This window comes from Chrysemys picta, chromosome 25 (genome assembly GCF_011386835.1).
Source record: "Chrysemys picta bellii isolate R12L10 chromosome 25, ASM1138683v2, whole genome shotgun sequence".
Taxonomy (NCBI): domain Eukaryota; kingdom Metazoa; phylum Chordata; order Testudines; family Emydidae; genus Chrysemys; species Chrysemys picta.
In genome coordinates, this window is record NC_088815.1 from 3,670,169 (window position 1) to 3,695,448 (window position 25,280).

The 25,280-nt window shown below is 57.0% G+C and overlaps 2 protein-coding genes across 3 annotated transcripts; one reads left to right on the forward strand and one right to left on the reverse strand.

Moving 5' to 3' along the window:
- Positions 1-275: 275 nt before the first annotated feature.
- MRPL54 (mitochondrial ribosomal protein L54) lies at positions 276-3,545 on the reverse strand. The gene is made up of 3 exons (XM_005283869.4): positions 3,360-3,545; positions 2,132-2,288; positions 276-614 (listed from the first exon to the last, which is right to left on the reverse strand). The coding sequence occupies exons 1-3, from the start codon at positions 3,460-3,462 to the stop codon at positions 482-484; spliced, it is 393 nt and encodes a 130-aa protein (XP_005283926.2). The 5' UTR covers positions 3,463-3,545; the 3' UTR covers positions 276-481.
- Positions 3,546-10,375: 6,830 nt separating this feature from the next.
- On the forward strand, positions 10,376-24,381 carry APBA3 (amyloid beta precursor protein binding family A member 3). Of its 2 annotated transcripts, none has more exons than XM_024107890.3 (11): positions 10,376-10,474; positions 12,368-13,645; positions 14,343-14,382; positions 15,597-15,742; positions 16,957-17,043; positions 18,128-18,286; positions 19,014-19,193; positions 19,547-19,759; positions 21,032-21,151; positions 21,849-21,989; positions 23,123-24,381. In XM_024107890.3, the coding sequence occupies exons 2-11, from the start codon at positions 12,410-12,412 to the stop codon at positions 23,192-23,194; spliced, it is 2,394 nt and encodes a 797-aa protein (XP_023963658.2). In that variant the 5' UTR covers positions 10,376-10,474; positions 12,368-12,409; the 3' UTR covers positions 23,195-24,381. The 2 variants fall into 2 exon arrangements, with proteins under 2 accessions (XP_023963658.2, XP_005283856.3); XM_005283799.4 differs by having other exon boundaries at positions 10,416-10,619.
- Positions 24,382-25,280: the final 899 nt, after the last annotated feature.

Genomic DNA, 25,280 nt, shown 5'->3' on the forward strand with positions numbered 1-25,280 from the left:
AGAAAGAGAAGGAACCACTATATTATGAAGATCCACCATGAGTGGACTCACACTAGTGTCAAATGCCTGGAGCTCAGTTTGTGGGCAGAGCTTGGGAGGGTACCACTACTTGCATCCCCTCCCACACCCTGATTCAGCCTTCAAAGGGAGCCAACGGCCCCGAATGCCATGGAGAGAGGGATGCATGAAGATCTGAGCCTTGGGTTTGCAAGTGCTCTGGTCCCACGCCCCAGGCAACGCACAGCATAGATAACAGGACAGACACACCAACGCTGTACAGTTACGGCCAGTGATTTATTGTCGTCAGTATTCAAAGTAAAAATAAGAGACCCTGTCCGGGTGGAGGTGCCAGCTGATCCCAGCTCAGGGGACTTGCCCAGCTGCATCTGTTTCCCGTCTCACAGGACATGTCCAAACCCCACCTTGAGCCCCAGTGCAGCATCCTTCCCTGGCACAGAAATGTCGCCATACAGGTCCCACCCTAAAACTTCTTGTTCTTGTTCAGTTTGTTGTGGCGCCAGGTGTTGTGTTTCCGCAGGAGCCTCCAGTACTGGGGCGTCTCGGGGTCCAGCTCCTCCAGTGTCTTGGGGGGGCCGAGGTGCATCTGGAAGAGCCTGGGGACCAATGCACAGGAGAGTGAGTCCCCAGGCCAGGCAGAATCCCTGAATCCTGACCCAGGCGAAGGGACGCAGCAGCCCCTCAGGTTCCGGCTGGGCTCCTGGCCTCATGCAGTCCCTTGCTAGCTAGCACGCCTCGTCATTTAAAGCGCCCCAAGGCTAGCCATGGTCACCAGAAATGGGCCAAATTTTTTGCACAAAGCTTTTTTCCCCCCCGGTGAAAAATGCAGATTCAGCTACACTGAAACTCGCACCAAATTGCTTTGGTTGGGAAAAATGATCCCATTTCATTTCCACCTTTTCAAAACAAAATGTTTTGATTTTTTTGGTTCACAGCGAGGTGGCATTTCCAGCTTTCCTTTCATTAAATAATAAAAAACGTTGAGAGAAAGAGAAGATCAAACCAAAATGTTTTGTTCCATCTGAAATGAATATTTTTCCTGCTTCTCAGAATTACCAGCAAACCAGAAACTCCCCTTACTTGTCCAGCCCTGTTGGTCACCCCCCGACGGATGGGGGAGGAAGGACTCTCTGCTCAGGGCCTAATCCCACAAACACACGGGACTAAGCACTGGCAGGGTCGGGCCCTCTGAGGCCACAGGGGAGACGCTGCCCGGTTCTGTAGGGGGCCGTGGGTGCCGGGATATAGGAATAGCATTGCAGGTGGCTTGAGTCAGACACTGACTCAAGTGCAGGGGTGCCAGCGTGGGGGGGGGACGGGGACACCTTTGTAGAGGGGGTGACAGCTCTGCGCATTTATTATTTCTATTCTGGTAGCGCTTAGGAGCCCCATGGTGCTATAGGGGCTCTACATTATCTATTAGGTGTATTACGGTAGTGCCTAAGAGCCCCCATCATTACCCAGGACCCCATGGTGCTATAGGGGCTCTACATTATCTATTAGGTGTATTACGGTAGCGCTGACGCGCCCCAGCTGTGGCCCAAGCCCCCGCTGTGCTAGGGCTGCACAAACACACCACAAAGCACCCGGTCCCTGCCCCGGGGAGCTCACAACCCGAGTTATTCAGCACCTTGCTCTCCCCGTAGCACCTTCGAGCTGTGGGGCACAATATATCACAACCCACGTTAGGGACTGGGACAGTCAGGTCCAAGGTCTCGCAGGGAGTCAGGGATGGAGCCAGCAATGGAACCAAGCAGTCCTGACTCCCAGGACCCTGCTCTAACCACTAGTCCAGCGTTTCCCAAACTGTTTTGGCCACAGAACACTTTTTAGCCTATTAAGGAACACTTATAATATTATGTTGTAGTCGTTAAAAATTGCGTTATTTATGCTCAAATATATTTTATTTTATAAAACAAAGCAAAAATACAATTTAAAATAACTTGAACTAACAATTTCTAACTGGAAAGCGCGTATAAAGTAGTACAAAAATCAAGTGCAAGAGTCTTTCACGGAACACCTGTTCACATCGTGCGGAACACAGTTTGGGAAACGCTGCACTAGTCCCATGTGCCTTGAGTGGCTGGGAGAGGGCAGATCAGGCATCACCCACCAATCAGGATACTCAGAGTCGTCCTTCAGAGCCACCTCCGGGCCCTGTCTGTAGAAGTTCACTCCCATGGCATGCGTGGTGAGCAGCACGGGGTCCTTGCACACCTCCGGGCCTTTCATCTCCTCCTTACTTAAGCCTTTCCCTTTGGCCTTCGGCACTGCAGAGACAAGCACAGACATCAGCCCGGAGTCCGGTCACCTCGGCGCTGGGGGGAGGCACCGGACTATTACGGGGAGCAGCAATGGTGCTACCAAATTCCTCTGCCTGCAATTTCTGCTTCCTAGGGGGCAGAGACCAAACGCTCTTGCTACACAAGTGATCAGCTTTGGAGGCACGTCCACTGACTGGGAAAACCCCAAATGTCTACAATTGCCCCACTGGACTTTCTCGCTTTGACTCCCCATAAGCCCAGCCCACCGCAACGCAAGGAGCAGAATCCTATGAATTTCTGACGTGCCCGTCACCGTGATATCAAGGCAGCTCTCAGTCCAGTTAGGGTCACATTCTCTCCCTGAGATTCCAGGCCACTGTGTCACAAAACAATGAGCCTCTCTTGTGGGGGCAGTCAGAATAGGCATATTAAACCCTCCACCATGCTGATGTCCAAACACACTTGGGAAGACCTCAGCACAGAGCAAAATGGGCATCAATCTACAGTGCTCATGTGATGCCATCACTATAGTACGTGACCCCTCACAATCTGTAGTGTATTTATCTTCCCAATGCCCCATGAGGCAGGACAGGCCTATGGACCCCCCTTTTCCAGGTGAGGAACCGAGGCTGGCCCGGGGTCACACAGGAGGCCTCTGGCTCCCAGGTCTCCTGAATCCATGGATAGTGCCCCAACTCTGGGCCAATCCTACCTCCCCAATGCGGTTGGTATTATGGATTTGCAACATGGGGAAACTGAGGCAGAGAAAGGGAAAGAGAAACTCGCCCGAGAGGCTGCAGAGATCCGCCAGCAGGAACAGAACCCAGGAGTCCTGACCCCCGGCTTGCACCCAGGGCAGATGTTCCTCCCCCCGGGCAGGGATTGCTAGGAAAGAAAATCCGGCCAAGGCTGCGCCGGGGGCCAGGACACAGCCACACCCTGGAAACGCTGCTGGGCCCCGCTGCCCAGTGCTGGGGGCCCCAGGGGGCTGCCGGGAGTCTGGGATCCCGGGAAGGGCAGCAGGGAGCGCCCAGCTGAGTCCCGGCCACGCAGCGCACCCCAGGGCCCCCCGCTCACCTGCTTTCTTGGCATAGCCATTGGCCCGCACCCGCCAGGGGGCGGGGGCGGCGCCCAGGCAGCGCCCGGCCCCGAGAACCCGCACCAGCGCCCGGGCGGCCATGGGCCCCGCTCGCAGCTGCACACGCGGGACTCCGCTCCGGCCTCCGGCCCGCTCCCCGCCGGGCAGGCCCGGGGCAGGCTGGGAATTGCAGTCCGGGAGAGAACAGAGAGCATGCTGGGAGGTGTAGTTCATTGACCCCCCCCCTCCCCCTCGGCTGTGCAGGCTGGAGGTGGGGAAAGTCTCTGCCAAGGGCCCAAACTATTTCGTGTCAATCTGCTCGTGTGGATTAATTGCAGCGTGAATTCTGAGCGTGCCCAGCCTCGCGGCACTAACACGGGGGCAGGGTCCGAGCATTGCTACTAGCATTACTGTAACGATACGAATCCTCGTTAGTCATCGCTAATCCCGAGTATCGTCGCTGCGCTCACGGGGGATTTTCTACTAAATCTGCTCTAGGAATGATTTCAGGGCAGATTTCTGGCCTGTGTGATACAGGTCAGACGAAGGTGATCACAATGGTCCCTTCTGGCCTTGGAATCTATAACAATATGTAGGGTGACCAGATGTCCCGATTTTATAGGGACAGTCCCGATTTTCGGGTCTTTTTCTTATATAGGCTCCTATTACCCCCCCACCCCCGTCCCGATTTTTCACACTTGCTGTCTGGTCACCCTAACAATATGTTACAGTAATTATTAAAACAATTAAAGGATTTTAGTTCTGCTTTAACTGCAAAATGCAATGCAACTATGGAGTGGCAAGGACACCTTCATTTGTCATTATTACTTATGCTATTTATTATGAATATCATTATTATTATACTCAAGTGGAATGTCATAATAATAGCTTGCACTCATTAATTAATCATTATCATGATCCATGCATGTGAAGAAGTAGGTTTTTTACCCACGAAAGCTTATGCGCAAATAAATCAGTTAGTCTTTAAGGTGCTACCGGACTCCGCATTGTTTTTGTGGATACAGACTAACACGGCTACCACCTGATACTTGACATTATTATTTAATTTATTGCATCTAGTGCTGCAAACTCTCAGTGCAGGGGACTGGACTAGATGACTTATCGAGGTCCCTTCTAGTCCTACACTTCTACGATTTTATCAAGAGTTTCATGATATTTGGGGTTTTTCTTAAAGCCCCAGCTCCCAGAGTCATGTGATTACATGAGACTCTCAGCTTATGTTAACTGAAAAAAAGGATGTTTCTGGCCCTTGTGGTCGCAAGGGAGAGCTTGAAAATGGACCCTAAAGGTGCAAACAACAGGAAGCAAATACAGAGAAGCTACAATTTATTATTTTTTAAAATCTCATGATTTTTAAGCCACCCCCACCATTTGTCATTGCTTAGCAATACAAGCACCCAAAGCCTGATCCTGCAAACACTGGCACTTGTGCGTGAATTTACTGGTAAGAATATAGTCCTGTTGGATCAATGGGCCTACTCACGCATCTAAGCACTTGCAGGATTAGAACAAGAGCGCAAATCAGATTCTAGTTAGGAATAATCCTGGCCCCTTGCCCGCTCCAAATACTTATGCAAGTAAGTTCACGCTCCTGAGCAGACCTCTGGAGTAGCATTTCAGTCCTCGTCTAGAGACCAAACTCTAGCATGCTGCAGGCAGAAAATGGGAGAGACCATGTTGCCACCAAAGCCCAAGGTCCCTGTGATGGCAGGAAATTGTTTAAGTGAGACGCACACAGATGATCCCAGCAGGTGAACCATGCCCCATGCTGCAGAGGAAGGTGAAAAAACGCAAGGTCCCTCCCAGTCTCACCTGGGAGAAAATTCCTAAATGGTGCTATGGGAGTAATATAAATAACCATTCCTAATAAATCCCTTCACAGAGTCAGAGAGTCCAAGGCCAGAAGGGACCATTGTGATCATCTTGTCTGACCCCCCACCCCGCATAACACAGGCCAGAGAATGTCCCCAAACGAAGTCCTAGAGCAGAGCTTTCAGGAAAACATCCAGTCTTGATCTGGCCTCCTAGGCAGACCTCTGCACCCATAAGGAACCCCACTGAGGTCAACTCCACACAGACACAAGGACCCATCTGCACTGATCAGATTGCAGGACTTTACTAGTGCAATTAACTCAGTCCTGCTATTTGACCCCATAAAGCAAGGTACTAACTTAAGAGCCAAACCTGCAATGCGTCTTCACGAGATTTAGAGCCCCAGTGGCACCATTTCAGATTTGGGGGGGGGAGCAATTTTAACCGTAATTCCAGGAGTTACTTAGACACCTATAAACTCTAGCTTTTTTGCAGATATCTTAGAAATTATCTGACAGAAGCACTGTATCTAATTCCTATATAAAGAAAGAAAAAATATATACAAACACCAGTTAAAGTCATATTTTAAGTTTATATGTAAATTTAAAACAATCAGGAGATAATACACCAAGTTATTCCCAATTTCAAACCTTGAAAGAACATAAGAACATAAGAAGCAAAACCTCATAAGAACATAAGAGCAGCCATACTGGGTCAGACCAATGGTCTGTCTAGCCCAGTATCCTGACTTCTGACAGTGGCCAATGCCAGGTGCTTCACAGAGAATGAACAGAACAAGCAATCATCAAGTGATCCATCCCCTGTCCTCCAGCCCCAGCTTCTGGCAAACAGAGGCTAGGGACACTGTCACACTCAGAGCATGGGGCTGCACCCTGCCCATCCTGGCTAATAGCCACTGATGGACCTATCCTCCAGGAACTTATCTAGTTCTTTTTTTTAGCCCTATTATCATTTTGGCCTTCACAACATCCCCTGGCAATGAGTTCTACAAGTTGACTGTGCGTTGTGTGAAGAAGTACTTCCTTTTGCTTTAAATCTGCTGTGTTATTAATTGGGTGGCCCCTAGTTCTTGTGTTATGAGAAGGGATAAATAACACTTCTCTATTCACTTTCTCCACACCAGTCAAGTTTTTATAGGTCTCTATCGTATCCCCCCTTAGTCATCTCTTTTCCAAGCTGAAGAGTCCCAGTCTTTTAAATCTCGCCTCATACAGAAGCTGTTCCATACCCCTAATCCAGCGGTTTTCAAACTGTGGGTCAGGACCCCAACGTGAGTCATGACCCCATTTTAAGGCGGTTGCCAGGGCTGGCGTTAGACTTGCTAGGGCCCGGGACCGAAGCCAGAGCCCAACAGCTTCAGCCCTGGGTGACAAGGCTCAGGTTACAGGCCCCCTGCCTTGGGCTGGAGCCCTTGGGCTTTGGCTTTCCCGCCTAAGACTTCGCCCCCCTTCCTGGGGTTGTATAGTAACTTTTGTTGTCAGAAGGGGGTCGCGATGCAATGAAATTTGAGAACCCTGCTTAATCATTTTTGTTGCCCTTTTCTGAACCTTTTCCAATTCCAATATATCTTTTTTGAGATGGGGTGACCAGATCTGCACTCAGTATTCAAGTTGTGGGCGTACCACGGATTTATATAGAGCCAAGACAATATGTTCTGTCTTATTATCTAGCCCTTTCCTAATGGTTCCTAACAGTCAGTTCGCTTTTTTGACTGCCGCTGCACATTGAGCAGTTGTTTTCAGAGAATTATCCATGATGACTCCAAGATCTTTTTCTTGAGTGGTAACAGCTAATTTAGACCCCATCATTTGTACAGCTGGGATTTTGTTTCCCAATGTGCGTTACTTTGCATTTACTTTCCTATGTCAGTTTTGGAGCCTTAGTACAAGAATTAATAACTTTAATTGGTAAATACAGAGTATTTACTGAATATAATTTTTCTTTCAACCTCACACCAATCACCCTCAAACACCCACGTACTTTTTTATTTTCACTTATATTATTGTCTGGAAAAATATAAGCAAGCAAATACATGCACTCTTAATTTGTATCTCTCATTTCTCATTAAAAAGTTATGAAGTCTAAAGTAGTTGAGTTTCCTCTCAAACATTCTTCTAAAACATGGAAAAACTAACAAATTAGAAAACAAATTTGTTTTGGCACTAGCTTAAAAAAAAGAAAGACAAAAAAGTTTTAAAGTGATAATTGGAAAGAAAATATTACAATAGATTTGACAACATGGATTTCGTATCAGCTCTGATGCACCTGAAGATATATTTCCAGTAGATAAAAGTTATCACCTTTTTCCAATGGCCAAGTGTTTTCTTTTCCTATTAAGTTAGTCAGTAACTAGAAATAAAGTCTTAACCATTGTAATCTGTTTATACAATGCATTTGATATTTCTCCAGCACAGACGAAAACACACTTCAGTTCAAGGTGTAATGATTAAAAATATAAAAAATGAATTTAAACATTGCACTTGCATTTACAAATGACTGATCTAAAAGCCCGTTTTAGCTTCTGGAAACGGTTCAGTTCCACAGGAATCCTGAGTATGTATCTACAGTGATCCAGCTGGATGATTCTTAACCATGTCTTAAAATATAATGTGATACTATATGTCTTAAATTTTATTTAGAAAATTTGCCCTCTAAACAATGGCATTTTCAAGGGCTTACTCAAATATTAAGGAAGTTAATAAAGAGACCTGTTCCAAGGCTATAGCCAGGATGGGCAGGGATGGTGTCCCTAGCCTCTATTTGCCAGAAGCCGGGAATGGACGACAGGATGGATCACTTGATGATTACCTGTTCCGTTCATTCCCTCTGGGGCACCTGGCATTGGCCACTGTCAAAAGACAGGATAGATGGACCTTTGGTCTGACCCCGTTCTTATGTTCCAAGGATGTAACAACCTTGTAGGATTAAGAGCCCTCCAGGAATTGTAAAAAGTCTCAGGCGTCCATAGAATCACAGAACTGGAAGGGACCTTGAGAGGTCATCTAGTCCAGTCCCCTGCACTCGTGGCAGGACTAACTATCTAGACCATTCCTGACAAGTGTTTTTCTAACCTGCTCTTAAAAATGTCCAATGATGGAGATTCCACAACCTCCCTAGGCAATTTATTCCAGTGCTTAATTACTCTGACCGGAAGTTTTTCCTAATGTCCAACCTAAACCGCCCTCGCTGCAGTTTAAGCCCATTGCTTCTTGTCCTATCCTCAGAGGTTAAGAAAAACACATTTTCTTCCTCCTCCTTGTAACAACCTTTTACATACTTGAAAACTGTTATCATGTCCCCTTTCAGTCTTCTCTTTTCCAGACTAAACAAACCCAATTTTTCCAATCTCCCCTTATAGGTCAAGTTTTTCTAGACCTTTAATCATTTTGTTGCTCTTCTCTGGATTCTCTCCAATTTGTCCACATCCTTCCTGAAATGTGGTGCCCAGAACTGGACACAATACTCTGGTTAAGGACTAATCAGCGCGGAGTAGAGCAGAAGAATTACTTCTTGTGTCTTGCTCACAACACTGCTAATACATCCCAGAATTATGTTTGCTTTTTTTGCAACAGCGTCACACTGTTGACTCATATTTAGCTTGTGGTCCACTATGACCCCCAGATCCCTTTCCGCAGTACTCCTTCCTAGGCAGTCATTTTCCATAGACTAATTTAAGAAAGAAAACATGTTTTATTTTCTGATTGATAAGTAGAGCTATGTACAATAACTTCCTCTGATTTCCATCAGGAGCAACTGAATTTTCTAAAGGCAGCACTGACTGTAGGGAGACCAGATTACATGAACAAAATATCGGGACACATGGGGGGGCAGGTCCGGAGCGCCGCCGAAGCAAAAAAAAAAAAAGTCGAGCCAGAGCACCGCTGAAGCAAAATAAATACGAGCCCCGAGCCAGAATATCAGGACAAATGGCGTCCCGACCATACATCCATCGGGATGTGGGACAAACGACTGATGAACATCGGGACGTCTGGTCACCTTAACTATCTGTAAAAAGCAACAGAGAGTCCTGCGGCACCTTTAAGACATGCATCCGACCAAGTGGGCATTCACCCACGAAAGCTTAGGCTCCAATACATCTGTTAGTCTTAAAGGTGCCACAGGCCTCTCCGTTGCTTTTTACAGATCCAGACGAACACGGCTACCCCTCTGATACTTAACTAACTGTAACACTGAAAATAAAACTGATCAGCTTTGTGGGAGAGACTTAAGGAGATCAGCACTCATTGGGTCTCTTCTCTCAGCCAAGGCCAGGCAGAAACTGCTCTCTCCTGGCTCTCATCCTGTCAGCTGGGTGATGGGGAGCTATTTACCCATATGAAGGTCTTTGAGTGCCCCCTCCCCTCCCCCGGTCCAGGGGCTGCTAGTGCTGCTGCTGGCTGTGGGCTGGCAGGTGGTTGCTAATGGGTGTCAGGCTCTCAGCTGCCCAGCCAGAGGGGGATTGGGAACCTCATTAGACCAGCTCTGTGCAGGGGTGGGGGCGGACAGAACCCTGCAGACGCTCCCCAGGGCACGCAGCCGACAGCCCACACAACTGGGAAATGTACATTTCCCACCACCCAGTGCCGGGGGTCCAGCCCTGTCAGCCAACAGCGCTTCTTGGACCCCAGCTAAGGGCTGTGGGGTCCTCTGCAGAGCATGAAACAGCAGCTCGCTTTCCTGTTTGCATCCTGCTGTGGTAGGAACCCGGGGGGCAGGGGACATGCCCCCCAGCACCCCTGCCTTACCATATGGGCACAGGTATGCCCCTGCTCTCAGCTTTGCCGGAATGGGGTCTAAGCCAGGGGTTCTCAGAGTTTTCTCCTGGTGACCCCTTTCACACAGCAAGCCCCTGAGTGCTACCCCCTTATCCATTAAAACACTTGTGTATATATTTAACCCCATTATCAATGCTGGCGGCAAAGCAGGGTTTGGGGTGGAGGCTGACAGCTCGCGACCCCCTGAGGGGTCCTGACCCCCAGTTTGAGAACCCCGGTCTAAGGGCAAATCTCTTCTCTCGCTGAGTTCACTGGTTCCTCCGGACTGGCCCCGCAGCAGCCGCTTTGCAGAGCCCGGCCCAGGACACTGCAGGGCTGGGCCTGGGAACTGCGCCTCCAAACTACATCCCCCAGCAGCGCCCCACGTGCTCAGAGCGCCGCTGCCCGCCCAAAACTACATCCCCCAGCAGCCTCCGGGGCCTGCGCATGCTCAGTGGAGGGGACGAGCAACAGGAAGATGGAAGGGGGGAAAGAGAGGCTCAGGGGTAAGTGAAATTTAACTCAGCAGCCACATCAAGGGCAGCTGCCTGCAAGAGGAGAGCGCCTCGGCCTGCGGAGATTCCAGCACACAAAGGGTTAACTAACCCCCAGTTTCCTGCTTCTGTAGGAGTTGATGAAACTTTCTTGGAAGTAAGTTTCCTCTGCAAGGCAGATGTGTGCAGAGAGGCAGGGAGGTTTGTGCTTGATACACCTCCTGCTTCTGGGTCATTTCCTAACTGAAAGATGCATCTGGGGGATTCCCTTCCTGGCCTTCAGCCCTGTCTGATGCAGCGAGGAAAGAGGGATTCAAAGCAAGTTCTTTAGAAATAAGTTTGAGGCATAAGTTGGGGCTGGGGAGAAGGAGCCAACCCATGAAGGGCTTGGCCCTGAATGAGGGGATCTGGTCTGTTTATTCAGTGGTGACTCCTGTGAGATGTGGGTCACTAGTCATGGTGCTCCAGGCATCTTAAAAAAGTGGGCAACGTTGCTTTGAACTTACTAGCCCAGACACAAGAGGTAGTTGCCCACCTTTGTGAGTCTGGTCCTGCAATCGGCCCCCCTTCGTCCCAGTGGAGCTGCAGCAAAGTCAGTGCCCTGGCAGCCCCTGGGGGTGGAAGCCTAGAGGGGTCTGATTGCAAAATCAGGGCCTAGCTAATTGGTTTTACTCACCAATCTAATGAAACCACCTTGTTTGGGGGCAGTATAATTTTCTAAGGCTAAATTGTGGTTGTGAGGCCAGATTCTGCTCTCAGTGATTCAGGAGTCGGTCCATGGACTTCAGTGGATTCGCTCTTGATGTACACCAGTGAATGCAGACTGAGGCCTCCTTGTTTGCACTTCGGTGTGAGGGGGCGTGTGGGGTGTTAGGGGGCTTTGACATTTCTACTTCCCGGATCAGACAGAGAGTAAGCAGCGGGGGGATTCAGCATTCTCAGCACAGCTGCTGGCAGAGACCCAGGAAGCAGCCACTGATCTGTGCATGGTGACCTCCAGCCTTGTCCTGCTGGGATCTGAGGGTGCTTCCAGTGTACATCTGTGGATCCCTGCCCTCCAGGGGAAAGCAGCTGATTCTGGGTAATGCGGCCCAGCAGAGGTGGACACAATAGCTCCTCAGAAGTAGTTTTTTATGAGTCTCCTGCACTAACCCTGGGGCTGGATTCCCTGCCGTGGTACCAAGAGAGGGGGTTGAGCCCCATTGCAGGCAAGGAAGCGCCCACCCTCTTCAGGTTAGACAGTGGAAATGTTTGGAGAGGGACTAAAGCTAGAATTGTTAATGTGGTCCCAGGGCACCAGACTGCCTGGGGTCTGTTCCTGGCTCTGCCACTGAGTCACTGCCTGGCCTTGGGTAAGTCCCTTCGGGCACAGTTCTCACAAGTGGCTACTGGCTTTGGGTGCCCAACTTGCGAAACCTGGAAGGAGGCCGATTTTCAGAAGTGCCGAGTGCCCACAACTCGGAGCGGGAACCGAGGGGGCTCAGCACCTCTCAAATAATCAGTTTGGGCTCCCAGGGTCAATAGCCGTCAGCAGCGCATCAGAGAGACTGATGTGGGTTTGCAGACTTCCCCAGCGTAGTCTGTGCGCTGGCCAGCACCTTACGCCCCTTGATTTCAATTCCTCCCTGCGGCGGAGGACCTGGGCCTGAGGTCCGTGGCATGTGAGGCTCCACACGGCTGCTCCTTACGTGTTTCAGTGGCAGGAACAGCTTAGCAGCTGCCTTCGTGAATTCAGCCCTGCCCGGCCTCTGCTGCTTATTTCCATCCCGAAGGTCCGGGGCTGGATCCTCCGCAGGCCTGACTCAGGGCAGCTCTGCTGAGGATCTGGTCTGTGACGTTGTCTCTGCTCTTCCTTTCAGTCCTGCCCATTTCTACCCTTGAATATCTCTCTCCTTCTGTTCTCAGTGTAGGGTGAGTTTCTTCTTCCCCACCTGAGCAGGAGCGACCATGATGGACAACGGCATGGACTTCCAAACCGACATGCGCCCAGAACCTGGCTTTGGCAGCCACAGCCTTCCCGGGGAGCTCCTGGAGCCTCCAGCCATGGACCTGGAGGAAGGGGCCTTGCCAAGACTGGCCATGCCAACAGCCTGCGAACAAAGCCTGCACGGCCTGCAGCAGCCTGGATCCCCCTTCAGTGCCTTGCGCGCCGACCTTAACCCCTCTGCCGCTGAGGCTGAACTGTGTCTCGGTGCAGCCATTGCAGAGCCGACTGTCCCCGAAAGTGCCCTGGGGGGCCTGCAGACCCCCAGCTCTCCAGCTGCTCTGGACTCAGCCCTCCGGGCAGCTGGGGAAACTTGTGATGACGCTTGCAGGGACCTGGGAGGGGGGATGGAAGGCTGTGAGGACGCTGCAGTACCTGGGAGCGATGCTGACTGGAAAGGGAACCCAGAGGGAGCCCACCGCGGGGTGGGTTGTCCCAGAGTCCTGGCTAGCCCGGAGCAGAGTGACCTGGTTTGCATGGACCTGGATGAGGAGCCCGAGGCCCACCTGAGAGGGGAGGAGTGGGCCGAGAGCTTGGAGGAGGACGACCAGTTGGAGATCCAGGGCCTCCTCGCCCAGCTCCAGACCCTTAGCCCCAGCTTCCGCGACGACTCGCCTGCCTCGGAGGACGACCCGCTGCTGGCGTCGGACTGTGGCGCAGGCCCTTTTGGGGGAGACGCGGCGCTTCCCCACCAACCGGCCTTTGGCTGCTGCCGGGGCCTGCCGGGCGAGTGCCCTCCCTGCCTGCTGCATGTCGCCATGGGGAGAGGCCTGGCAATGCCGTCCTGCCACGCTCAGCCCTCCGCCTGCTCCCAGAGGAGCCGGGAGAGCCACGGCCTGCTCTTTGCAGAGGCTGACCGGGAGGACTTGCTAAGCCTCCTGCACCACGAGGGGGGGCTCCCAGCGGAGGCCAGTGAGGAGACCCCCCTCGCCAGGTCAGACGTCCTGGCCGGGAGCGACGGGGAGGTCCTGCAGAGCCAGGAGAGCCCGGCGGCCCAGCAGGCAGAGGAGGCCGCTTCGCAGCCAGGCAGCTCGCAGGCAGAAGGCTCCAGCCGGTGGTATCGGAAAGGGGGAGCCCATGAGGGAGACTCTGCCTGCGTGTCCCCGGGCAGTCGGGACAGCTCCCCAGAGCCTGTGTGGGTGGCCATGTCCCCTCCTCCCAGCCAGGGCCTGGAGCAGCCCACCCCCAGGAGCACGGCTGTGAGTGCTTTGCATGCTGGCTGGGGGTGTGCTGGCCCTGGGCACCCTGGGGTGGGGTTGGGCTCTGGGCCACCTTGCCATGGGGGGCCCTGGGATTAGCGACCTCTGGATGCCAGGCCTGGAGCTGAGCGCTCTGACAGATCCCGTGACAATGGCTACGCGGGGCGGTTGGGGGGCAGCCCTTGGCACAAGAGTCGCTGCCGGCTGCCCCCAGGCTGGGGGGGAGGGGAGCAGGATGTGGAGAGCGGCTGCCCCTGGCTTCCTGCCATGTCTAGGGTATGGGGGAGGTGTTCCTGAGGGCAGCCGGCAGGTCGAGGGGCTGCTGACACCCATTGCTACCCTGCAGCCAGAACATCCCCTACCCAGCCTCCCCAGCAACTTGACCTGTTCCCCCTCCCCGCTGGGGTCACATGGCTCTGGCCTATCCCCAGGCCGCTGAGCTAACCCAGAGGCCTCCACCCTGGCAGCAGCTGCCCACTGACCTCAGCCTCCCTGGCCTGCCCCTTCCTCTGCTCCCTCGCGCCCCCTGCCCAGAGCACGGAGCCCTTTGGCGTTGTCCTGCTGCTGCTCTCGGTTCCCCTTTGGCTGCTGCCAGGGGGTTAGTTCGCTCTTGTGCCCATGGAGGTGGCCGGCCGGTATCCCGGCTTCTGCGTCCCCCTGGCTGCTGACACTGACTGATCTCGTGGTTGCTTTGTAGGTTAAAGAATCCCGGGCGGCCTATCCGGCCTTCAAAGAGGGTGAGTGACTCGTCCGCTTGTAACAGGGATAGAACTCAGGCGTCCTGCCTCCCCATCGGTGGCTCTGACCACCAGCTTGTGGGCCTTAGTGTGGGTGACAGCCTCTCCCGGATGCTGTGTGGTTAGTGCTCGGCAGGCCAGGCCGGCCCAGCCTGGCAGGGGAGGGGAGGGGATTTATGAAGGGGTGTGTGTGTGTCTTTCGCTGCCCTGGCTCATGGGAGAAAAGCTTTCTGGCTGCCAAGTCCTGGGAGAGGGGCCAGCATGAGGACCCTGGTTCGAATCCTGCTCTAGTCACGAGTGACCTGTTGTGGCCCGTGTGAAATGAGTTGGGGGGGTCTCAGTCAGGTCCCCACGCTGCGTAAACCTTCTCGCGGCTGTCTGATGGGTGCCCCAGGACAGCCGCAGCAGGGAGGTCAAGGAGGCTGCACTCCCTTTTTGCACAAGGAAGGGGTCGCTCCAGCTCAGGGCTCGGACGTGTGTGTGTGTGGCGGGGGGGTGGAGAGGGCGCTTGCCCAGCCACTGTAGGTGCCCTCAGCCTCTGGGGCTGCCAAAGTGGCGCCTCCCAACAGCACATGCAGGACAAGGAGATGCCATGGGGGCTTGGCAGGATACCCAGCTGGGGATGCATCCATCACCCCTGCAGCTACCCCCAAGGGAGCTGGGGCAGTGCCTGCAGGGAGCTCAAAGGTGGGGTGTCATGGAGAGCTGCCTTGGGAGGGGTGTGAAAACCGGGATTGAAAAGCCAGTTCTGGTGATGCCTGCTGCTGCTCCGGCCCAGCCACCCGCCAGACCTGGCCAGGTGCTGGGCCTGGCTGGATGCACGTCTCTGTGGGACGGGGGAGCTTCTCCCTGCTCCGCAGAGGCTGCCACCCAAGCAGAGGGGCACGTGTTGGGCTTCTTCCCATGGGGAGTTCAGGTCCGTGAAGCAGGGGGCACCGTGCCTGGGCTGATCTCACTCACACTGAGGGGCATTGCAGGAACGCTGGGGCTCGGCTGGGGAGAGCGAGATGGGAATCACGCCCTACAGAGACATGGGGTAACCTGGCCCCCAGGATAAAAGGCTGCTAAGAGAGGCCATGCCCCCTCCCCTCCCCCACCCGCAGTCAGCAGCAGCTGCGCCTGGCTCCAGCCCGGTGTCTCAGGCCATGGGCATTGCAGGGAGGGGAGGAGCGGGGAGGCCCTGCCTTTGCTGACACCTTCCCCTGGCTTCTCAGTGGCAGGCCCCTGTGAGCCGGAGGATCTCCTGGACGGAGTGATCTTCGGAGCAAAGTATCTGGGCTCCACACAGCTGGTCTCGGAGAGGAACCCCCCCACCAGCGTCCGCATGGCGCAGGCCCAGGAGGCCGTGGACAGGATAAAGGTGTGTGAAGGCGCCGGGGGAGCCGGGCGGTCACTAGGCAGTGCGCGCTGGTCCCGTCGAGATGAGCCCCTGGCACTAGTTGGCTTTCACCCGCCTGGAGCCAAAGCCCAGCTGTCTGGGACTGCCCAGCCACGGTGCCCTCTCCTGCCCAGAGCACAGCGTGCATCCTCCTCTGCCCTCCCCGCCTGCGCCTGTCGCAGGCGGCTCCTGGGCTCACTGGGCTGGCCTGGCCTGGCAGCAGGTCGAGGGAAGTGTGGGCCCTGAGGGCAGGATCTTGTCCGTTCCCTCGGCTGCTCTGGACCGGGTGCAGCGGGACAAAGCTGAGCCTGTCATGAGCGGATGCCTGTGTTTGCATCAGGTTCTCACCCACTCCTGCCATTGCAGCCAGCAGTTGGGCTTTGACCAGGGGGTGAAAGTAGGACACCCCGTTTTCCTGGGGCCCCACTCCAGAAGTGGGTGCTGCTGACTTCCCCGAGGTGCGTAGCTCTGTTTATACTCAGACCTGTAGCTGCAGGGAGCAGGTGTGAAGAGCAGCGAAAGCAGGTCACTCCTGGGTCTGGCTGCAGCTGGAAGCCGAGCTCCCGCTCGCTAGGCTGGGTCGGGGAAGGGTTCATTCGAACAGGGTTCCAGCAGTGGGATGCAGAGAGACGAAAGGGAGGAAGCCATGGTCAGAGCACAGGCCAGGGAGTCAGGAGACCTGAGTTCCAGTCCCACCCCTTCCACTGGGCCAGGCATGGCTTCTCTGTGCCTCAGTTTCCCCACCTGTAAAAAGAGGCTGATCCATTCCTCCTGCGTGGGCTGTCTGTAAAGTGCTCACTGAGGGTTGCTCTGGACGGGAGTTGCCCAGAGATCGGGTAGAGGAAGGCAGGGCAAACCCAATCCGTTATGTTAGCTGCTGCTAGCCAGCTCTGGCATTCCAATGGGCTGTGAACTAGTAACCCATCGCCCATCCCAGCACCCCAGACTGCATGTTCATGGGGACCCATTGCTGCTTGAGGGGAAACGGAGGCACAGAGAGGGGCGGTGACTCACCCCTGGTCATAGAGAAAGTCAGGGCAGAGCTGAGAATAGAACCCAGGAGTCCTGGCTCCAAATCTCTCTGTTTGTCAGAGGGTGGAGAGGGATGGGAGGAGAGAGATCACTTATGTTTGAACCTCTGCCCTGGGGCTACTGGTGACCACACACACGGGTGCTTTGTCCTTACCGTGCTGCAGGCGCCGGACGGGGAGTCCCAGCCCATGACCGAGGTGGATCTGTTTGTCTCCACCCAGAGGATCAAGGTCCTGACGGCCGACTCGCAGGTGTGTATGAAATGATGTCGTTACGGGGGGTCGTTACCTGTGCTAGGAGAACGGGGCTTGTTCCTGTTAGAATCCTCCCCGCCTTGGGACGTCATCTTCTCTGCACTCCACCCCGGATCAGGGCACTTGGCCTGTGCAGGAAACAGGCCTTAGGCTAAGTGTGAATCCCTGTCGACTGCACGTGGTGCAGGTGTCCTGGGGTTGTGATCCCACCCGGATAAAGAGGCTTTTCCTCCTGGAGGATCCACTGGTGTCAGTGGGGATCACATAGCTGCTGGCAAAATGCAGCCACCTCTGGGGTGGACCCAGCAGCAGTTAAAAGTTTACATGTAAAGGGAAAACCAATTGGTTTTGTGCGTCCCTTAGGCCAGAGGCTCCAACTTTCTAAGGTGCCAGGGGGTGCCTGACCCCCAGCTCTGCCGCAGGTCCCGTCCCCACTTCGCCTCTTCCCTCTTCCTCTTCGCCTCCTGCATGTGGTGGAACAGCTGATCGCCGCAGGTGGGAGGTGCTGGGAGGGAGAGGGAGGCGCTGATTGGGGGGCCCTTTTTTTCTGGAGCACCCACGGGGTCGGTGCCTATGCCTTAGGCCTCCTCTAGGTTCAGAGCTGTGCTGGTACACAGCCCTACGGGCATGCTCCTCAACTAATCTAAATCTGGTTTCTATTGATTGACACCTGGCGTATATTGACATAATCAATCCCCGCCTGAGTGTCCAGGCAGGGTTCTGGAGCAGTTTCACTGGGTGGATAGAGAAGGTCGAGGAGGATTCGTGTTCTTCTTCATAACCATCGGCCTGTGCAGTCAGGTCTCCACTGCCTTTGCTGGAGGTCTCCTTGCAGGACCCACAGGAGTGGCTCTGGAGTCCAACCTGTAACTCCGAGGGGTGTTCTCCCAACTGTGTGGCCGGCGTTTGAGTGAAATCGTCACCTGAGCCCCACTAAGATCCCTTCCCTCCTCTCGGTTAACAGGCTCCCCTGGCTTGGAGCCTGTGCTCCCGTAATCCTGCTGGCACTCCAGCTGTCCACCAAGGCCACCAGGGCTAGCGGGGTAGATGACCCCTGAATTTCTCATGCCCCTCCCCCCAGGAGGCCATGATGGACCATCCGCTCCAGACCATCTCCTACATCGCGGACGTCGGCAGCGTCGTCGTGCTGATGGCGCGCAGGAAGCTGCCACGGCGGGCAGACACCTCGGGGGAGAAGCGGCTCTACAAGATGATCTGCCACGTCTTTCATTCGGCTGACGTGAGTCTGAGCCCGGCGGGCAGGGCAGGGGGCAGAGCGTCGCCCGGGGGCTTTACACAGGCTCCAGATCCCAGTCCTACCTGAAGCCCAGTAGGCGTCACGAGCTGGTGGTTCTCAGCTTGGCCTCCAGGTGGTGCTGTTCCTTGAGGCGGTTCAGTTGCACCTCTCCCTGCCGCTGTGCTGGGCCTTGTGCCTGTGGGGCTGGGAGCTCGCTCACCCCCATCTCCAGCCGCCTTGGGTCCAGCTCGGAGACAGTAAAGAGTGCTGGGGGGGAGGGGGTCCTCTGTACTGTAGGGAACGCCAGGGCTGGGGGGGAGGGGAGAGGCCTGGGGGTGTCTTTGTCATAGAGCCGTCCCTGCTTGGGTGGGGGATGGGAGAGGCTTGGGGGGGGTGTCTGTGCTTTAGAGGGGGCCCGCCTGGGTGGGGGAGGGGAGAGGTGTGGGGGTGTCTGTGCTGTAGAGGGGGCCCACCTGGGTGGGGGAGGGGAGAGGTGTGGGGGTATCTCTCCATAGAGGGGGTTGGAAGTGTCTGGCTCCGCCCCACCCCGCAATACATCCCAGGTTCTCTGCAGCTGCCATAGCAGGGTTTGGCTGTGCCCTGACAGGATGGCAGATGGGTGGCTTTGACCCCCTGGCACTGCCCAGGCTCCTGGGTGCGTTGGAGGGTGGAGCCCTGTACCCACAGGCGCCCCCCTGCCAGGGTAACCTCAGGGCACTTCCTCCTGCAGGCTCAGGTGATTGCCCAGGCCATCGGGCAGGCCTTCAGCGTGGCTTACCAGCAGTTGCTGCAGGCCAGCGGCATCGACCCGAGCCAGCTCTCCCCCAGCCAGGACAGCCGCGCCCTGGAGAGCCAGGAGCTGCACAACGGGGACCTGGCCCACTTCTCCAAGCAGGAGAACTGCAAGGAAGTAAGAGCTGCCCGCAGGGGCGGGGGGTGGGATGGGATGCTTGGCTCCCTGCAGTGCCTCCTGCTGGTATTTGTTGGGAGTCTCCTGTGTTGCGACCTGCCAGTGCCGTGCTGGGGGAGCTGAGCCTGGAGTAGCCGGGGGCTCCCGCGGGGCCAATGCCCCGCTCCCTACAGCCTCCCGCTCAGTACCGGTGCAGCACTGCACCCTCTGGGACCCAGGTCTGGAGTAGCTGCATCACCCAGTCCTCTTGGTGCCTGCTGCAGCCCGAGCTCCCGGCCGCGCGGTCACCAGCCCCGAGGGCCCCTGGGCCCGCTCCGCAGCTCAGTGGGCCCCATGCTCTGCCCGGCCTGCAGGTCTGCATCCGCAAGCAGAAGGGGGAGATCCTGGGCGTCGCTGTGGTGGAGTCGGGTTGGGGCTCCATCCTGCCCACCGTGGTCGTCGCCAACCTCATGCATGGGGGCCCTGCGGAGAAGTGCGGGGAGCTGAGCATCGGGGACCGGCTCATGTCTGTCAACGGGACGAGCCTGGTGGGGCTGCCCCTCAGCACCTGCCAGAGCATCATCCGGGTGAGGAGCGGCAGGGGAGATGGGGGGGTTGGGGGAGGAAGGGAGGACAGTGGGATGGGTGACTGGGGAGGGGGTTGGGGGGACAGCGAGGAGGGGGTGCTGGAGGGGTGAGGAGCGGCAGGGGAGATGGAGGGGAAGGGAGGACAGTGGGATGAGTGACTGGGGAGGGGGTTGCGGGGACAGTGGGGAGGGGGTGCTGGAGGGGTGACGAGTGGCAGGGGAGATGGGGGAAGGGAGGACAGTGGGATGGGTGACTGGGGAGGGGCTTGGGGGGACAGCGAGGAGGGGGTGCTGGAGGGGTGAGGAGCAGCAGGGGAGATGGGGGCGGGGGGGAAGGGAGGACAGTGGGATGGGTGCCTGGGGAGGGGGTGGGAGTAGACAGTGGGGTGGCTGTGGAGGGGGTGATGGGGATTAGGGGGCAAGGGGAGGTGGGAGGAGACGGGCATGGTGGCTGGGGAGGAGGTGATGGGGATGGTGGGGCAGTGGGGCTGGGGGGGCAATGGGGATTGGGGGAATGGTGGGGCATGATGATGGGGCTGTGGAGGGTGGGGGGGATGGTGGGAAGGGGAGGGAGTGGAGGGGGACCGGGTGACCTGTGCCCAGTTCCTGGGCCCCTCAGTCCGTGATAGCCGCCCCCTTTCCCTCAGAGGCGCTCAGCCCTTGGCGCCCAGTGTTGAGAGACGTGTGAGCTGGGGGTGGAGCCTGCACTGCTGGGATGCAGGCTGGGCCCAGGAGCCCCCGTGGGTGCAGTGAGACCTTCCAGACTTAAGCCTGCAAGAGTCTGCCAGCAGGGAACCCAGGAGTCCTGGCTCCCAGTGTCCTGCTCGGATCTTTCTGCAGGAGGGACTCAAGCCGTGCCCTGGCTCTGGGAGGAGCAGGTGTTTGGGGGGCATCCTATGAGACGCTTCCTCTGGGAGGTGTCCGAGCAGAACACGGGCAAGCCCAGAGGGCAGCATGGCCTAGAGGGTAGAGCAGGGCAAGCTGGACTTGGATTCCTGGGTTCTTTTTCCTGACCTGCAGTGTAACCTTGGGCAAGACTGTGCCTTGGTTTCCCCCCTGTAAAAGGGGGGTGGTAATTACACTCACCCCATGTAAGGCGTTCTGAGCACAGTGGCCGTGTTCAAATCTGCCCTCCCTTCCCCCGGCACGGCCCTGAGGGCATCATGGGCCCAGTGGGCGTAAACCTGCCTCGCGTCTCCCCCCCTGCGGCCGGGCCGATCCTGATAGTCCCTGTGGCGCTAATGAGCCCCTCCCCCCGCCCGCCCCCGGCAGGACCTGAAATCGCAGACCGAGGTGACGCTGAGCATCGTGCACTGCCCGCCCGTCACCACGGCGATCGTCCGCCGGCCCGACTCCAAGTACCCGCTGGGCTTCTGCGTGGAGGACGGCATTGTGAGTGGCGGGAGCCCTGAAGGGGGGCGGGGGGAGGGCCAGGGGCCCTCTGGCCAGCACAGATGCTGCACTTGGGGCGAGAACTCGGGCCCTTGTGCTCCGGGTTCGCCGGCTGGCTCCGCTCGAGCTAGGGGAGAACCTCCAGCTGCCTAAGGAGCGGCAGACGTGTGGCCCTGGTGGGCGTCAAGTCCCGGGAGTGAGAGAATGGGCAGCGATGGGGCTGGTCCCGTGTGGGGCATCGTCAGCACCGAGTGTAGGGAGTGGGGGGTGAGCAGCAAGGCCTGGGCCTGTTACCCCAGCGCCCGCAGACTGTCTCCTTTCGCCCTCCCCCACCAGCACCAGCTGCCAGGGTGACCTCCCCATGCCAGGACCCCAGTGACCACGGCTTGTCCTGGGTCCCAGCTCCCTGGTACTCTCCTGCTCGGAGCCATGTCTCTGGGGGCCCGGCCCTGCTGCCTCCAGGGCCAGTCCTGCCAGGGCGCAGAAGGATGCGGGAACGTGGTGCGGAGTGAGCAATAGGGGGTGCTGTGGCTGGGGCGATGGCTGGCGAGCGCAGTGTGCAGGGAGGGGTAGGCCCAGGGGTGGGTTTCACGGGCTCTCTGGGCAGGCGAGATTTGCTCTGCTTGTGGAGGCAGCGGAGGATGGCATGCTGGGGGCAGGGCCTGGCCTGCTCTCACCGGTGCCCCCTGCCATTCAGATCTGCAGCCTGATGCGAGGGGGGATAGCGGAGAGAGGCGGCATCCGCGTGGGCCATCGCATCATCGAGATCAACGGGCAGAGCGTGGTGGCCACGCCGCACGAGAAGATCATCCAGATCCTCACACAGGCCGTCAGCGAGGTGAGCCAGGCCGAGGCCAGGAGCGCAGCAGGGCCCTCTGCCCCATTGTGGGGGCTGGCATGGGGCAGACCCCACCCTGAGCCCCCTGCCTCAGCTGGGGAGGCTGGTGTGGGACAGACCCCTGCCCTGTTCGGGGAGGAGGGCTGACTCCCACCCTGAGACCTCTGCCCTATGATTAGGGGGGTCTGACATGGGCCAACTCTCCCCAGCCCCCAATTTCCTGGGTGCTCATCTCAACTCCCAGTCCTGCTTTGCAAGCTGCGCTCTCTGCTGGGGAGGAGCTCCCTCGTCACACTGCTGAGCAGCACATCTCTTCTGCCTGCTGCGCTGCAGGGGCTGTTCTCCTGCTCCCCCTGCCCCTTCTGTTCCTGCACCCGGAGCCTCAAGCAGGGGCCGATCTTCGATGCCCTGGGCTGCAAACGCTTTCTTAGGGAGGGACCAGCTGCCCTCTTCTCCCCCACAGGGCAGGGCAGTGCAGCCCCCTCTGGAATTGCAGGTGCTGTAGGAAATGGTGACTCGGATTCGCCGGCACTGAACTAACGCCCCAAGTGGTGTACGGCTGGGTCTCGGAGGAGCGCTCTCTCTCTCTCTCTCTCTCTCTCTCTCTCTCTCTCCAAAGCGACAGGCTACCGGGGAGCTTTGGAGGCTGCAGTAGGGGTGGCAAAGTGATGGCTATTTACCCTAGCCCGTCCCTGAGCCCTGGGGCAGCTGGCAGGTTAGCGTGGGAATCCCAGCCAGCCGGCCTGAGCTCCCTTGCAGGCCTGAGCAGGTTCAGGGTTCTGCTAAGAACTGTTGGTCTTTTTGTCAGGCCTTCAAGTTCGCCCTTAGCCTGGGCAAGAAACTCCACATCCTGCCCTAACCTGCATTATTTAACCCTGTTAAAACCAGCGGCTCAGCTCCGCCCCAGAGGCAGCTGCCTTTCAGCAGAGGGGGGGAAGAAGTAACTCTCTTGCAGCCAGTACATGGACATATAAAGTGCCATAGTATCTCTAGACCATGCTTCATCATGAAACGTTTTCCCTGGGTCCTTCGCCCAGGCCCAGGGAGGCTGGGGCAGATGAGTGAGGTCTGCAGGGCTCTGAGCCCAAGTGGGAATGGAGTTCTCCCAGGTGATTCATTCCCTATCCATCTAGGTCCATATCAAGACCATGCCGGCCTCCACCTACCGGTTACTGACAGGCCAGGAGCAGCCCATCTTCCTCTGAAGGGCGGAGTTCACATTTACCCATCTGTGGCTCTGCACATGCTCCATCTGCCTGGCTTTGGGGCCCTGGCCTGGGGCAGCAGCTGCGTCTCCAGGTCCCTCAGGGCCTGCTGGGGGCCAGATCCCGCCGCTTTTCTTGTTTCGTGCAGGGACCCCTTTGGCCTTTTCTGGATGTACTGTGCCTGGCCTCACCACACGAGGGGGCTTTGCACCAGGCCTTAGAGACGGGGACCCAAGCTCCTTGGCTCCTCTCCTGGGCCTCGGCTCACTCACCTGTTCCGCTGCCGGAGTCGCCGGGTTGCACCGCGCAGTGCGGATCAGGGGCCTTGATGGGGTGGGCCCTGGAGAACACAAGTGCATCAAAGGGAGCCCTGTGCCCCTCCTCGCTGCCTGCAGGTGGAAGATCCCGCCTTGTGTCTGCTGAATCCCAGCTGAGTCTGCCACACAGAGCAAGGGCGACTGGCCTAGCCATGGCTGCTCCCTCCCTCTTGTCCTGCCAGCGGCCTGAGAGGGCCCAGCAAACTGCCTACGATTCCAAGCGTAACACCAGCTCCGGCTGAGGGGAGGGTGCTGCCCAGATGGACAAAGCCCCTCTTAGACCTGCCTTGTTAATGCTGTTTGTAACGCCCCCTCCCCCAGTGCCTGGGATCAGGGCTGGGCCTCTGGCCAGTGTCTGCCAGCTGGCCCCGGGGTGGGGAGGGGTCAGCTGCACTCTCGTTCTGCAGAAAGTCAAGAGAAGCTGCAGGAGCAGCATGACCTGGCTCAGGCCTAGCGCTGGGTGTGGGGGAATGTCGGGCTGGAGCAGGCAGCAGAGGCCTGGCCAGCCACAGTGCGTTGGGTGGGGGAACACGGGAGAAAGGGGCTCTCTGTGACCCCGCCTGGCTGCTGGAGCCTCTGCCCTGGGCCGTTCCCATGGGCAGGGCTGGTGTGTCAGGCTAGCCCTGCGGAAGGCTGCGTGTACAAAGTTAATTGCAGTGGTGGCCCCAGCATGAGAGACAAAGTGGGGGAGGTTGGACCAACGTCTGTCCAAGAGAAGTTGGTCCAGTAACAGGTCGTCTCGCCCCCCTTGTCTCTCCTGGACTAAGTCAGAGCCCCGGCGCTCCCTCGGCTGTAGGAAACCCTGGGGCTGTGATTTTTAACCTGTACTGCTGGCTGATGTAAGAATAAAGGCTGTTTGTGGCGTGTCTAGGACTGACTGGGTAAGTGAAATGCCAGGCACCCGTCCTCCTGCACAGGAAGAACTTCCCTGCAGGCATACAGGGTCCTGGGAGCGCCGGCTGATTCCCCACTTCCTGGGGGAGGGTGAGCAGCTGCTCACGGTGTCCCTATCAGCCCTAGCTCCAGACTCAGATGGAGGGAGCCCTGGGGTCGGGGTTCATGAGGCCGCCAGCAGCCCCATGCCAGATGCTAGCCTAATGAACTGTATTGCGTTAGGAGGGGACACTCCACATGGGGGATCCCAGTCTTGCCGCCTGCCTGCCTGTCATGCTGTGTGAAACCCATGGGCGCAGCTGTGGTCTATGCCCCAGGAGAACAGCACTTGGTGCGGATGCCGATGGAAGGGAAGCGAGGGGGCTGCTGGCTCGAGGGCTCACCCTGGGCTTCCCAGCAGGAAGGGCCTGGCGCCCTGGGGCCACGCCTGAGGCCAAGCATGAGCTGGGAGCCAGGGCCGCGGCTGGACCCTGCTGCGTCCTCCATGGCTAAGCTAGGAGCTCTGTGGGGGCGTCTGGCTCTGACAGACGCTGTGTTTAGTGAGCGCCACTCCCTGGCATGCACCATCTCAGGCTGGGCTCTTAGGACCAGCTGTCGGGCCTGTATGTGCACAGTTGTGCAAGAACGGGGTGGAGATGGCGCCATCACCCAGCTGGGCAGGCTGACGAGGAAAGCCGGCTGCCACACTCAGTGCGCGGAGCAGGAGGAGGGCAGATGGGCCTGCAGCCTCGGCTCCGTTCGGCTCCCGCGCAGTCAGGCGGGAGCACAGAGACGCTGCTGCCTCCTCTGCAGAGCACACGCAGCTGGGCAGCAGTGCATGCTTCCTCACGGCTGCCCTGCGCTTCATTCCCCAGCCCCTGCACTGAGGCTTGGAA